Source organism: Dunckerocampus dactyliophorus, chromosome 11 (genome assembly GCF_027744805.1).
Source record: "Dunckerocampus dactyliophorus isolate RoL2022-P2 chromosome 11, RoL_Ddac_1.1, whole genome shotgun sequence".
Lineage (NCBI taxonomy): Eukaryota > Metazoa > Chordata > Actinopteri > Syngnathiformes > Syngnathidae > Dunckerocampus > Dunckerocampus dactyliophorus.
In genome coordinates, this window is record NC_072829.1 from 12,015,121 (window position 1) to 12,031,224 (window position 16,104).

At 42.1% G+C, this 16,104-nt stretch overlaps 1 protein-coding gene across 4 annotated transcripts in view; it reads right to left on the minus strand.

Annotated features, from left to right (window-relative positions):
* The window catches only part of fbxo38 (F-box protein 38), a 55,920-nt gene that overhangs the window by 33,287 nt on the left and 6,529 nt on the right, over positions 1 to 16,104 (minus strand). For 2 of the 4 annotated variants that reach the window (XR_008572848.1, XM_054791699.1), the window contains exons 3-8: positions 9,915 to 10,048; positions 9,158 to 9,321; positions 4,928 to 5,093; positions 4,217 to 4,492; positions 555 to 648; positions 220 to 350 (exon numbers count right to left, since the gene is read on the minus strand). Coding sequence is in view for 3 of the 4 variants with exons in the window: in XM_054791699.1 (XP_054647674.1) it covers positions 220 to 350; positions 555 to 648; positions 4,217 to 4,492; positions 4,928 to 5,093; positions 9,158 to 9,321; positions 9,915 to 10,048 (965 nt within the window). In the remaining variant the exon portion in view is untranslated. The remainder of the gene's footprint in view (positions 1 to 219; positions 351 to 554; positions 649 to 4,216; positions 4,493 to 4,927; positions 5,094 to 9,157; positions 9,322 to 9,914; positions 10,049 to 16,104) is intronic. The other 2 variants (XM_054791700.1, XM_054791702.1) reach the window with 2 other exon arrangements.

Consider the following 16,104-nt stretch of genomic DNA (forward strand, 5'->3'; position numbering starts at 1 on the left):
AACATTTCCGTTTGGCTCGAATAAAATAATTGCGGTTCATGAATCTCACTCACGCACAAAAGCAGTCTCAGAAAAGCCACCAACAACTATATGTTGTTACGAGAAAAAGTGTAGTAAAAGTGTTGTAAAAAGTGTTTTTACTTTCAAGTCATGCCTTACAAATCGGATCAAATAATCATCCACATCTAAGAGGTCAGCATGACGAGTGTGTCAACTCACATTGTAACAGAAACTCATCCACATATCCAAGATGAAGGGTATCAAACTGAGGAAACTCTAGTTCAGCCATCTTGAGAGCTGAGAAGACTCCATCTTTAGTCAGTGACGGCTGGATACGGAGTTCATGAAGCCTGAGGAAACAGTCAATATTTCATCATTACTCCCTCGCACCCATATTTACAGTTTTAGCACTTTTAATGCCTGTAACAAGGGACCTCATATTGTGGCTAAAAAAGATTTTTGAAAATGTGTGTACTGTGTAGCCTAAGTGCCTGTATTTGAGGTGCTGCTGAATGTCTACTCTTTTAGCTGTACTGTGAAGGTGTAATAAGCACCTGCGAGCAGCAGTGATGACAAGGTAACCCAAGTCCACTTCCAGGGCATTTTTACAGGCTCCAAACACAATGGTGTGGAGGTTCCGAAATCCTCCTGCAATGACAAAGCAATCAGCTTTATGGTGTCACGCGAGTACATTGTGTGTGCATCATATACAGAGGCTATTTTGACAGATGTGCGGGGGAACACTGACTTATCAGCTAGTTCTTCTGAGAAAACTATCTTTCATGTCATCACATTCATGTATTCATATTGAGCAAGTTTACCGTTTGTCGCATTAAAATAATGACAATCCTTAGATCTACTCAGCCCTTTTTGGCAAACTTGCAATGTTCTTTGCAAAGGTTTAGTATGTGGAGTGTAACAGTACACCATTCCAATTCCATTCCATACAATTCCTGAATTTCAAGACCTGAAGACCTAAATCCAACAATACCTCAGTTTTAAGGACAAGGTTCGGTTTGGTACAGTAAAGCAACAAAATGCAAAACATGCGACGTAACAGTTTAAAGAGTTTTCTTTTTTATGAAATTAGGGTTCCCTGTTGGTTAAAGTGTAGTGTTTATAATTCCATCTGTAGCCTCATTCCCTATCTAAACTAAAAAATTCCAGCATACTGCTTTCCACTTTGCTCTTTTACGTATTTCACTGAAAACGCAACGTCATCACAAACAGGAGACTAACCACGGAAGACAGTTTTCAAGCTCTGGCTTCCCCTGCTACTGTTGCTAGCCATGACTTGCACTAGACACTAGGGCTGCACTGGATTTGTTCACAGAGTAGACATACGACTATAAGGCCATGCAGTTACACTTCCTGTCCCTCACTCAGCGTGTTCCCTGTGGCAACTTGTACCAAAAAATGGCATTATAAATTCATTTATAAAACACTTACAATACAGTACACTCATGTAATGTACAATATGATCGTTCCTGGAGCTATGTACAAGTGTTTCACTAACATAAAAATATACAGGGACAAATGACCACCATCAGTATATGATGTTTTTGTCAAGACCTGGAGAACTCAAAAGCAAAAAAAAAATGCTTTGTTTGCCCACATTGTTTCCACTTAGATGAATCATGCATCCATGTAAAAAAAAAAAAAAAAAAAACCACTAACAAAACTACAAATGCATGGTCATTGATCACCACAATGGATGGCCAAGGTCGTCCGCCTTGTTTAGGATACTCTCAATGTGTTTACATACACTCATCATGGGCTTGAATGGCTTATTAATTTTGGTCAATATACAGCTTCAATGATTTTTAAAACAAGAACTAGGTGCACCATTTTGTATTTATTTTGGAATTCCTCTAATTTGCAAAGAGATTGAATTGAATAGTATAAATAATATATAGTAATATATATCCATTCATGCATCTTTTATGCCGCTTATCCTCACTCCGGTCGCAGGGGTATGATGAAGCCTATCCCAGCTAACTTTTGGAGAGGCGGGGTACACCCTGGACTGGTCGCCAGCCAATCGCAGGGCAAACTATTCACACTTACATTCACACCTATGGACAAATTAGAGTTGCCAAATAACCTAACATGCATGTTTTTGGAATGTGGGAGGAAACCAGAGTACCCGGAGAAAACAAGCACGCAATCAACATGCACGCATCCATTAATGTCAAAATATCAGGCAACTAAAGTGAATACAAATGTATGTTAAACTGTACAACTTTGGCACAATTAGACATTTTTCTCAGTAGAAGGTCTCACGAGTGCATGGGGAGCAGGTTTGTTAAATTTGGTGTCATCACTCGCACATTCTTTCATACTGGTCAGTGAAAGTTCAACATGGTACTTCATGGCAAAGAACTCTGTCAGGATGAGAAAAAAAGAATAGTTTCTCTTCATAAAGATGTGTTGGGCTATAAGAAGACTCCCGACACCTTCAAAGTGAGCTGTAGCATGGTGGCCAAGACCATACAGCGCTTTAACAGGATAGCTTCCATTCAGAACAGGCCTCCCGTGGTCAACTTATTTTGAGGGGACAGTACATTTAAACAGTTATACAAGCCGTGCCCTGACTACTTTACATTGTATGAAAGTGTAATTTCTTTATTGTTGTCCCATGAAAAGATATAAAATATTTGAAGAAATGAGGTGTACTCACTTTTGTGAGATATTGTATGATTTAGATTCAACAGCGAGTTTATCAAAACACACTCTTAACTTGTGTTGTTAATGCAGCCCATTATATCCATCCATTCATCTTCTATGCCGCTTATCCTCAACAGGGTCGTGGGTCAGCCCATTATATTATAAACAAAATTCCAGAGTGACATGACATAACAAACCAGTGTATTCTAAACATTGTTATCTCTTTGTTGCTTTAGAGGGGGAAGGAAGAGCTAGAAGCAGAAGTGCAAAAACAAGTGATGAAACATCATCAGTACCAGTCCACCCAAGAGCAGACGGGGGCAACCATCATAATTGAAGACAAAAAAATCCAAATGACAAAAGATATCCCAACATGTGCCTTGCTGATGGTCATAGTATCCAGTATGCTCTGAACCCAGACTACTGTAAAAAAATTAAATATACCTTTTACATTTTTCAAAAGTTGTTTCTTGAACTTGATGGACTGAAAATGGGTGAAAAAGTAATGAGTCTCACCAATAGTATTGTTTAAAATGTTTTTCCAAGTTAAGTGTAATGTTAAGTGTGATAGCTTTTTTTTCATGTACATTTTTGAAGCACTTTGAAGTTGTATTTGTTTAAATTATAGACAAACGCAGATGTTCATTACATTAGGCACTTGTTTTGTAATACAAAAGGGCACTTGTGCCAGCTGTGGTGTAATTGCATGTTGATGCTGAATATTGTTTATTCAAATTAAAAACGGTTTAGAAAAGTCAATTGGCTATTTTATTGTGAATGCATTTTGATTAAGATTTGATTAACTTAATTCATACACTGATGTCGATTTAAAAATAAATGGCAATAGCTGTGCCATTTAAGTACATGTTACTTTAAAAATCCATGCATCTATTAATCTTCTATGCCGTTTATCCTCACTCGGGTTGCGGTGGTATGCTGGAGCCTATCCCAACTGACTTCCGGCGAGAGGTGGGGTACACCCTGGACTGGTCGCCAGACAATCGCAGGCACACAAACAACCATTCACACTCACATTCAAACTGTACCTATGGACCCTTTAGAGTCGCCAATTCACCTAACAGGTGTGTTTTTGGAGTTTTCATAGAACACACACAGAGCCATGAAGAAGTCTTATCTGTCTCCTTCCGTCTTCTAATAAGCACAGTGCACTGTACACTGGTGAGGCGTTCAAGAGCACTGCGTATTCTGAGCGTCAGAAAAATCTGCATGTTTTTAAAATTTTAATTGAGCTGCAAAGAAAGTTGCAAGTGCCAGACCTTTGATAAAGAAGGTGAGAAACACTACTGAATTCAATAAATAACTCATTGCAAGTATGAAGGTAGCGTCTGTTACAATAGGATTGTAATGTAAAGGTAGGAAACTTTAACAGGTTGCAGAGGGAACGATTTAAGCGCAACACATTACTACAGGGGATCATATTATTATTTGCCCCGCTGTGTGTACACTTCTGACTGGAAGTGAATAAGAGACGTTCAACAAGCTGAAATTAAAGAGACAGAATCATGGCCCACAAACATCTATCTCTCACCTGATCTCCAGCTGTCCTCCACCACATGTTGGATGAGACCTCCAAGGAAGGGAACTCTCACCAGCTCAAGCTGCTCGAGATTTCGGGCTGAAGCTAAACCGGTAACCAAGGGAACATATTTGAGGGAGTTGGTTGGACCTGCACAGTTCCGCATGACAAAGGATCTCAAGCTCACACAGAGGAAATCTTTAAATGGCTGAGGTTTGGTGAGACGGACCCACTTCAAGTAAAGGTGGCGCAGCATGGACACACAAGGTATCTCTGGGACATTTACACCTGCAACCGGCAAAGCAAATATGAAACCAACACACTAATGCAACTATGGGATTATTATAGGTGAAATACTGTGATCGCCTTTATGCTGCTTGTGCACTCAACGGGACTTTTTTGTGTATTCAAAATGGATAAAAAAAAATCATTATGTATAAATAATATCAAACAACAATGGTGGACCATAAAGATGCATTTAGGATGCTTCTCCAGCAGTCTGTAAATGTGGTAAGCCCATGGGGATGTCCTCATTTTTTCACATGACTGTACATACAGGTATGTCAAATTTTGAACCCATACACACATACACAAACATCAAAAGGATAAGATAGGTATGAGTGAACAGACATCAATATGCAAAATTGAAAATACATCTAGAACATTGTTGCACCATTATAGCATTCTAGTGTGTTGAGCTACAGTGCAGAGGGGTTGACTCACCCACAAGGTGAAGAGTCTGGATTTTAGCAGTGATGGGAATGGTTAGTTTGTTCTCGGGAGGAATTGGAAACGCCCCATTACGGTTGCGGAACTTCCCAAGTATATGGACCTGGGGCATATAGTTCCAAACTGCTTCTACCAGCTCCAGGTGAGATGTCTCAACACCCTGAAAGACAGTTCAATAGCCTAATTTCAGAACAGCTTATCCTACAAATGTTGCCAGTGCATTGTCCTTCTGCTTTGATCATGTCTTCTGATCTTCCACTGCATAACCCTTTACAAAAAGCACTTTATCAACTGGGGATTTGAAGAGAAGTGGTCTTAAAAGGAAAACTGCACTTTTTTTCACCCAATCCTTATGTGAAAGATGACCACAGTTCTTTCTCTTTTCTGAGCATTCTAAAGAGAGGAAAACAGCTAAAAAAAACCAGCTAACAATGCATATAATGGGACACACTTATTTAGACTATAAAGCCCTAAAAAAAAAAAACAAAACTTGGTAATGTAATATTTAAATTACATCCAAAATATAGTAAGTATTAAATATCATGAATGGAGCTGTTACTGCATGGTCACAGCATGTATATAACACAAAACATTGTTGGAGGGTTTTTTTTAAGGCTTTATAAGCATCCTCCTCTGTGAGTAACAAGAAATGGTGCAAGACCAGCTTGTGAAACTAATGTTATCAATGAGTCAACACCCAGCTGGCAGACTGGGGCGCAAGAGGCTGCGGAGCCAAAGCTGCGGAGCCATTCTCCTCCAGGAGACACACAGACAGTGATAACGTCGCCAAACTGTCTGGTTTCCAACTTGCTGGGTTCATGTGCAGCAAACAGCATGGACTTGCAACTTTTGTCAGGAATGACATTAACTGGACAGCCACTGGCCATCTCCAGCAGCCTCGAACATCGAGTGGCTGTCGACTAAAGTGCAAAAAACACTGGTAATTGTCAATGTCTATAAGCCCCCATCATCAACGCTGACCATGGCATCTCTCCCACTGGCACCCACGCTTGCGATCTATGCAGGGGACTGCCTAATGCCAACACACAGGGACTATTTCCATACAACACCAAAAAGGAGAGGCACTAAGCCAATGGGCCTCCACCACCAATGCATTGCTGCTGTTTGACGTGAAAGAACCCCCAAGCGTCTCACACTGGAATATCTACACCAACCCAGACTTCGCCTTCGCAGTGTGTCACAGTAGGGGCCCAAAGCCAGAGAAGCGGGTTCTGGAAAAGTTCCCTCATTCACACCATTGACCGTCCATCATAAAGGTCCCATCTCTGATGCAGCCACTAGCAGGGAAACCTGTCAGGGGATGGAACTTCCGAAAGGCAAACTGGCAGTCGTTTTCTGAGGGGACAGAAAGACGATCAGTCTGCCTCCCAGACCCAGATACTGCCTATATAGACATGGACTATGCAGCCTACTGAAAAGTGCTCCTTAGGGCAGCAAGGAAAACCCCGTGGCTACAATGCAATGCAACCAACATCCCAGGATGGGATGAAGAGTGCAGCCACCTCCTACATGCCTATCAGCAGGCCAGCTCCAGGGAAGCAGCAGACAAGTCTGCAACACCACTTCAGCAGAAGCTGGATGCCACCTGACAAGGTCAAGATCTTGGAGAGGTGGATCCATGAGGCAGTGGTGGACCCCAACTTCCACGAGAACAGGCCGGCTTCCATCAGGGCCGGTCAACAGTGGACCAGGTGACACTACTCACTCATTGAGGACAGCTTTCAAGAGAACGAGAAGGCTGGAGCAGTGTTCCTGGACCTCACAGCGGCCTATGACACTGTCTGGCACTGTGGACTTCACCTGAAGTTGCTAAAGACCATACCAGACCTGCATATGGTGAAATTCATCATGGAGATGCTGTCAAACAGCAGCTTCACCTTAAAAACAAGTGATGGATAACGCAGCAGGCTTCAGAGGCTCAGAAACGGCATTCCAAAGGGGTCTGTCCTCGCTCCAATGTTGCTCAACATCGACATCCCCGACCTACCAGAGACAATATCACGGAAATCTGGCTATGCTGACGACCTGGCCATTGTGATGCAACGACCAATATGGGAAGGAACGGAAGATGCCGTAGATCAGGACACGGGTATCCTCGATGCCTATCTACGCAGCTTGTATCTACAACTCAGCATTGGCAAGACAATAACAGCAGCCTACCATCTCATAAACCATGAAGCAAGTTCCAGAAAGCCCCAAGATACCTCAGCGTAAGTTTGGACAGAACACTCTCCTTCAAACAACATCTTGAAGAGGTGATGGCCAAAGTGTCTTCAAGGGTTTCACTAATCCGACGTCTCACGGGCACCTAGTTGGGGTGCCTCTGCCAAGGTGCTGCGAATCTCCATGCAAGCACTGGTCTTCTCTGCAGCTGAATACCGTGCTGCAGTCTGGTGTAGAAGCCCCCATGTCAAGAAGGGTGACATTCGTATAAAACAACACCCTTCGGACCATAACTTGCTGCCATGAGCCCTCTAGCACCTGCCAGTACTAGAGGGAGGCTCCAACGGGAGGCTGCTACCCTTGCCCTAGCCAGGAAGGTACAACTGGCACATTTTGCACAATACCACCATGACAGTGTCGCCCCCAAGCAGACTCTAATCCCGTCGTCCTCACAACAAGGCGACACAAGCTTTTTAGTGCCATCTCTGAGGACCTGTCGACAGATGCATGGCTGGCGACATCCTGGAAGCTCGAGTAGGAGTCGGCAGGGTCCACACCTATCCATCGCTACACCCAAGACTCGGGAGTCGGCATCTAATGAGATGACCTGCCCTGTCAGCAGAGGACCATGCTGAACCTGCAAACTGGGATTGGATGCTTCAAAGCATCGCTGATGAACAAGCTGCATCTGAATGCGGGGAGCCTGACCAGACTGCAGACCACATTATCACCACCTGCCCCCATCTACAAACCACCCTCAGAAGTTGGCCTCTCCAATGTGGGACCCGAGACGAGGATGTGGCTGAACGCTACTGAGCTGGATATTTGATTTGATGATGACACACAAAAGAAGCATAGTCAAAATACTGTAGGTGTGTTGCATGACGTACATTGTTAGCTCCCTCAAGCTAACTTTTTCTCTCTTTAGAATGCAAAGAAAAGGCAAACACATGTGTGCTCATGTTTCACATAAGGATTGTGGATGATGAGCAAAATAAAAAAAAAAGTGCAGTTTCCTTCACGCCAACCTTTAAGTTTGGTCTTCCCTTATTAAAATAAACAAACAAACATTATCCTGTGTAGGCATGGGCCGGTATACCACGGCATGAAAAGGTCACGGTTTCAAAACCACTAAAATAGCTTGTACTATATGAGAGCAAGGAGGTCCAACGTGGCCACTGCGTGGAAATACTTTGTCATGTCCTGTGTTATTCCTCGCAGTCAAAACTTTGATGTGTTGAAACCACAGGCGTGTGCTGTGTTGCCATACGTTGGGCGTAGATAGCACAGGCGTTGTTAGCTGCCTCGTTAGCATTGAGCGTGCTGTTGTCGCCATTGTGGGTCAACATATTACTAATGTAGAGGGTCACCAAATGTGGAGGTGTGGTTGAGAAGAAGACAGGAGTAGAGGATAAGTGGTATAAAGCATTTACTCTCCACCAACAAGCAACAACCGCTTAATGTCTCAGTTGCTAACAACAATCACACGACCCAGAAACAGAAGTTTGTGGAATAGTGTGACCTGCCATTATTTATGTTGTGACCTTCTTGGGTCACTTAATTGCATTCTGCTTTGTGTATTTTTTTTTTTTTAACTAAAGAAAATATCTGTTGTTTTATGACTTGAGTTGCAGGATTAGCCACAGTTGACCACACTGAGAACTGCATTTTATTTATTTAGAAAGAATTCAGTTAGTTTTTGTTATTTTAAATACTGTACATACTGTATGTTCCCCTTTCAGCGTTATATTATATGGTTTACAAAGAACTGTTTTAACTTGATTTTGTTTCCTCTTTTCAAAAAAGATATTTAAAAATAACACATTTTAGAGCTGTAATTATAATAGAGGGAAACCGCCAAACTGTGATATATTTTTCCCCAAGGCTACCATACCGTCAGAATCTCATACCGACTTGTGTCTAATCCTGTGCAGTCCTAACAGATACGTGGATCACACATATTCTCTTTTAAGTTCTCTTACAGTATATCAGTACTAGGACTTGGCTTTGACTAGGCATCATTTATACGCTGCTACTCACCAGAAGACTAGGACAGGCTTGCAATGCCTCCAGGACACCAGGTATACTGAAAGCCTCATAGCCTCGAATTCGTCTCCTTTCAAGGTGTCGGGGGTGGAGGCCATATAGCTGCTCTAGGTCGGGCATCTTTTTCAAAAGTAGCGAAAAGCTGCTATCTGTAAAACCTGAAGCAGAAAAAAACACTGAATCTTTTCTCATGTTCTTATTATTTCAGAGTTTTAGTAATGACTTTTATGCAATGTACTCTGTATACAATCCACGATTACCTACTTTGGCTCCCCACTGCAGCTCACATTCAATTCAGAAGCAAGGTAAAATAAGATTGGAACATTGAAGTTGAATGCTGTCAGTTATTTTTAAAAATTGGTATTGGCCAAAATCGAAATCAGCAGGTCAGGCTTTTTAAAGACAAGTGATTGGCCAGAAAATTATAATCTGTGCACCCCCAGATACACGTATGGATTCTTTCCTAATACACTGAGTATTAAGTTTAGAATGTCCTGAGAGCTTGTGTTGTTTCTTTGGAATATTATATTCATGCAATATTTATATGCTGACACACCCACACACAAAGTGTTTAGATTACATTTAGCATTTGATTTGCATTCAGGTTTAAATAAATGCTTAGGAGAAACACTACAGTAATAATAATGCTGTATTTGTGTTGCACAAGGGTGAGTGCCATTAAAAAGAACTCCAACATTCCTTCAATTTCACTTCTAACATTAGATAATTGTGGTTATTGTTATTCATTTACCTGAGGGCATATATTCCCACCAGCGACCAGCACAAAGATCCACCACTTTGATCACTCGCAGGTAGAGGGTTACAGCTTCTCTCAACTTCCTGGACAGACACTCCATACATATGATGTCCTTCATGGGAAGGTACCTACAAAATAAATCATATCATGTCCATTAACAAGGATCTCAATTTTTTTTTTTTTAAATCATGAACATGGCAGCTTACTGTTATTTTTAGGGTTGTCAAATTATTAAAAATTTTCATCAAATTAATCACAGTTTTGAAATTAATTAATCATGATTAGTCACTATTTGCCAATATCTGCTAAATATGCCCATTTTTGCTGTGTTTTATGAAGAAAGATAAATGACACAACATATTATATATATATATATATATATATATATATACACACACACACACACACACATATACAGTCAAACTTGTCTATAGCGGCCACTAGAGGGAGTCTGCAAAAGTGGCCGCTATAGACAGGTGGCCTCTATAGACAGGTTGGCGTCCAGTTTGAATGTTGACCAGTAGAGGAAAAAAAAATAATAATAATGTTGACCAGTAGAGGGCACTGCGGACAAAAGTTGTACAGCACTACTAGGCTTGTTATTATCATGGTTCATGGTTTTAATCCTGAACATGCATGAGTCAAACAGTAGCACATCACATAGTACAATTCACAATTTTGCATATCCAAAAAAGGAGTAGGAAGAAGCAAAGCTTATTTAATCCTACCCCTCATCAGTTTCACATCAGTTGCAATACATTTATTCACCTCTTGTTCTTCCAAGTGTACTTTGTAGGTCTACATGACAATGTAGTGCAGTCATAGCCAAGGTTTTTACTAACTAAAAGGAAGCTAGAGGCTTAATAATAACTGATAGAATATATCCACGACCCACAGAACAAAGCTGTGCTAGTAATGTCTTACGCTTGTTTTTTATATTTGACTTTTTATACGGCAGAGTGTCATTGCATCTTTAGTTCATCAGGAAGTGACGAGAAGTGACGGTGGGCGTCCCGAGCAAGAGAGCTAGGCTCAGTGCTAGCTGTGAGTTTCGAGAGAGTTGGGAAGTGTGTTTGTGACTTTGATGGATTTGTGGATGAGGATTGATGAAAAATAACGTGAGTACATTCTAAAATACTTCAATTAAGTACATCTGAACTCAGTTTTGCTCCCGCTGCCGCATGCATGCTAGCGTATGTTTTTTTTTTTTTTATTGTAGCGTCGCTGGGAGCACGTCCTGTTCCCAGCGTAATTTGCGGTAATGTTTTGGTGCAAATGCTCTTAAAGTTACATGTTTGACCAGGAAATAGCAAGCTCAAAAGAAGACGGCTTTTTTATGTGGAACAACTGACAGTTTGTGTGGATCTTGTGAATGATTGTGACTGAGCTAGGACTCAGTAATTAAAGTCTACACACGACGCCTTCATTGATTGAAAAACAAACTTTTTCGTGCATGAAGCTTCTACTTGAGTTGGTAATTTGGCCGCTATTTGCAGTCAGATATTGCGGGCCCTCAGGCCACCCTCATGGAGCCTGTTTCTGATTGTTTGGTCAGAAACAGTCACACCAGTGGCCTGCTGGAGGTCATTTTGTAGGGCTCCTTGCACAAAGGAGCAGATACCGATCCTGCTGAGGGTTGAAGGACCTTCTACGGCCCTGTCCAGCTCTCCTGGAGTAACTACCTGTCTCCTGGAATCTCCTCCATGCGTCCAGGTACCACAATGATGCCCTGGTCCAGATCTGGGAGGAGATCCCCCAGGACACCATCCGTAGTCTCATTAGGAGCATGCCCCAACGTTGTCAGGCATGCGTACAAGCACGTGTACAAGCACAAACTACTGAGAATCATTCTGAGTTGCTACAATGACATTTTAGCAAAATGGACCAGTGTGCTGCATCATTTTTTCACTTTCATTTTTGGGGTGTCTTTGATTTCCCCCCTCTAAGGGTGATCATTTTCATTTCTATCAAATGATGTGGCATCATTTTGTTACTAATACATCACCCACTTATTATCAGAAAAGATATTCAAGATCATTTTTCCCCCAGTTTTGATCTGATATGTTTTCCAAGTGTTCCTCAAATTTTTTTGATTAGTGTGTATATATATATATATATATATATATATATATATATATATATATATATATATATATATATATGTGTGTGTGTGTGTGTGTGTGTGTGTGTGTGTGTATATGTGTGTGTAATAACAGCTCCAAATGTACAGGGTGGGCCAAAAGGAGTTACCCATCGCATATCTCTATCGTGTTCGCTTAGGTTTTGTCCTAGAAGCTTAAAATTTTGGATAGTTTCTCTCAAAAGGTATAGCTTTTGATGTACCAAAGTTCAGTTGTTTACTCCTAATGAGTGTCGAGTATGGCATCGAAGGGTAAGCGTGACCAGATTGTGGCCTTGAAGGAGGCTGGACTGACAACAAAGGAAATCATGAAAAAGGTGAATGTTTGTCGTAAGACTGTCTACAATGTCATGAAACGATACAAGGAGACTGGCGAGACCACCAGCAAGCCAATCCCTGGAAGAAAACGTTCAGTCCGAACCAAAAGGGTTGTTGAGATGGTGAGGAAGAGAGTCCAAAGGAATCCTCGCAGGAGCATGAGGGCAACAGCAAAGGAAGTGAACATCTCAAGAACTTCATTGAGAAGAATTGTCAAACAGGATCTTAGACTGAAAGCACTAAAAATGCAACACAGACAACTAATTTCAGCCGCTTCAAAGAAAAAACGGCTTCACAGGGGGAAAATGATGCTGCAGGAGATCCAGAGTGCCGCAAACAAAGTCCTGGTTTGGTCTGATGAGAAGATCTTCACCGTTCAGGCAGTGGTCAATTCCCAGAATGACAGGGTTTATGCACATAGTACACAGCACCTACCAGAAGGCTGCAGAACTCATTTCCGTCGTCAGAAGCCAGCTGGAGTCATGGTGTGGGCTGCTGTTGCATCTGATGGCTCAAAATCTCCTTTGGTCTTCATTCAGGAGGGTGTGAAAGTGAACAGCCAGGTCTACATTCAAATGCTTGAAGAAAACGTGTTGCCATGGTGTACCAATGCGTTTGGAAACCAGTATATTTTCACACAAGATGGTGCACCCGCTCACACATCCAATGTCACACAAACCTGGTGCAAGGAGCACTTTCCTGGCTTCTGGGACAAGAACATGTGGCCTCCATCAAGTCCGGACATCAACCCAATGGACTTTGCGATCTGGTCTATCCTGGAGAGGGAGGTCTCAAGAGTATATCACAGCAGTGTCACCGCTTTGAAGAAAGCTTTGATGACATCATAGTCAAAACTTGATGCAGAGATAGTGCGGCGCTCATGCCAGGCAGTGCCAGGTCGTCTCCAGGCTATGATAAAGGCAAAGGGTGGCCATATTGAGATGTAAATCTTTTTGGTGGTTGACAATAAAGTATGGAAACTGTGTTCAATGTGTGTCATGTTTGTCTGCAAGCATTTTTGAATAGTGCAGAAAAAACGATGGGTAACTCCTTTTGGCCCACCCTGTACTAAGTAAGTAAGTTTAAATCCAGCTAAAAGATGGCACACACAATAGCGGAATCACACTTTAATTGCGTTATGATCCATGCAGGGTCGCATTCAAAGACGCCACGTTATTTAAGATGAATTTCCATGTTTTGAGTGTAGATGTACAGAACTGATCAAAATCGTAAGACCAGTTGAAAAATTGGTAGAATTTTCATTTTGCACATTTGGATCTTAATGAGGTTTTAAGTAGGGCTACAATATGCTAAAGCAAGAAGGGGGAGTGAGACAAGAAGCACTTTGAAAAAGTAATTTATTGAAAACAACAATTAAACTGAAATAGGCTGTTTATCAGCTGATCAAAAGTTGAAGCCCATCGCTCAAAAATAACAAAAAACTCTCCAAACCAGAACAAAACCTTTTCTCAGCAGGACTCAGTCATGAATAGCTACACTGTTCTTGTTAATCACTTCAAAAATGTTTCCAGGAGGCTAGTGGGAACATTGCTCCAAGTGGTGAAGATGGCTTCACGAAGGGCATCAACTGTCTGGAACTGATGGCCATTTTTATAAACTTCCCTTGCCATCCATCCCCAAATTTCTCTATGGGATTTAAATGAGGGGAACATGCAGGATGGTCCAAAAGAGTGATGTTATTCTCCCTGAAGAAGTCCTTGGTCAAACGAGCATTGTGAACTGCAGCGTTGTCCTGTTGAAAAATCCAGCTGTTACCACACAGACGAGGGCCCTCGGTCATGAGGGATGCCCGCTGCAACACCTGCACGTAATCAGCCGCCGTTTGACCACCCTGCACCACATGAAGCTCCAGTGTTCCACTGAATGAAAAAGCACCCCAGACCACAATGGACCCCCTCCACTGTGCCAGGTAGAAAACCTCTCAGGTGGGATCTCCTTGTCATGCCAGTAATGTTGGAGGTTACATTTTTTCTTCATCAGAGAATAGAACTTTTTTCCCACCTTTCAATTTCCCATGTTTGAGTCTAAACAGGCAGTTTAGTGTTGAAGGAGACGAGGTCTTTGAATTTGTTTTATTGTTTTTTAAACCCTTTTCCCGCAGATGCCGTCTGATAGTTATTGTGCTGCAGTCGGCACCAGTAAGGGCCTTAATGTGGGTCGAAGACCGCCCTGTGTCTTGATGGACAGCCAATCGGGTCCTCCGGCGCAGCACAGGTGTTTATTTTTTTGGGTCTACCACTTGACTTTTTTGTTCCATAATGCTCAGGAGTACTACTCCCCTCCGTGAATCACCACCTTACCGTGGTGGAGGGGTTTGTGTGCCCGAGTGATCCTAGGAGCTATGTTGTCTGGGGCTATATGCCCCTGGTAGCGTCTCCCAAGTCAAACAGGTCCTGGGTGATCCAGGACCTGGGTGATCCTGGGTGATCCAAATGTGCAAAATGCAAATTCTAGCATTTTTTCACCTTGTCTTAAGATTTTGATCAGGAGTGTGTATACAATCCAACCAGTAAACCTTGAAAATACTAGGGCTGGGTGATATATCAATATTTTTAATATATCGATATTTACTTCAAGCACAATATCAAAAACAACCACTCGTTCATATTTGTGGTCGACTGATTATCGGCTGGGCCGATCATTGGGGCCGATATTTGGTATTTTGACGTATATCGGTATCCGCCTTTATTTAAATCCGACGGGCCGGTTATCAAGAAATCAATTTAAAACTGGGTTATTTCGGCTCAGATGTGCCTCTATCTCCTGCCGGCTGCGACTCCTGCCTCCAGCATTGTTCCACTCATGGCGCCATCAGATTGGTTATGCAAGCCACAGAACACGTTAGTGGCAGAGCCAATCTGAAGCGGACGCCGTCCTCACACACACGGCTGAGAGGGAAGTTTTCACATGCGCAAAAAGTCCTGAGAGCAAACACACACGTCAAGGTAAACGCAGAAAACTCTCAAAATATCTCAGTGCTCTACATCTCACAACAACTACGAACGTTACAGTGAGCAGCAGAATAACGTAAGAGCGGAGTAAACATTAGCGGCAGCTCAGCTCTCCTTGTAGTACCTCCCGACATGTCTGTGAATTACTTGAAAGAAGGCTGCTGATAATGTAGACAGTCTTAAACAGCCCGTGAAGCATGTGTGTAATTGAGAGAGAGTGTGTAACAAACTCAATTCACTTGTTTTATTGGAGGGAAGCACGCCAAGATGGAGGCTGGTTAGCGTACCATAAGGTTAGTTTGCTGGCTCTAAGGCTCTAAGGCTCAGGAGACTATCGATGAGCAATGGGGAGAATGTATGTTACGTCGACAAGAGTGTGTGTTTGCGTGAAAGTTACATGAAAAACTCTACTCTACCACAATAACGTAACGTTAAGACAGTAAACAGAAGTGGCAGCTTTGCTAGCTTGTAGTACCTCCCGATATGCCTGTGATCACTTTAAACAATGCTGTTGGTAATATCAATGTGGAAACAGCCCATGATTGTATAAGCCTTTGTGTGTGATTGTGCGAGGCAGTAAGAAATTCAATTCAGTCTTGTTTCGTTGCAGAGAAGTACGCTAAGATGAAGGCTGAAAAAAATAGGGGAGCTATTATATAAGTTTTTATTTAACTTTACAAGAGTTGCTGCTGAGCTTGTCAACTCCCTGTACTATTGAACCTAAAACAAAGATAAGTTATCTATAAATATTACT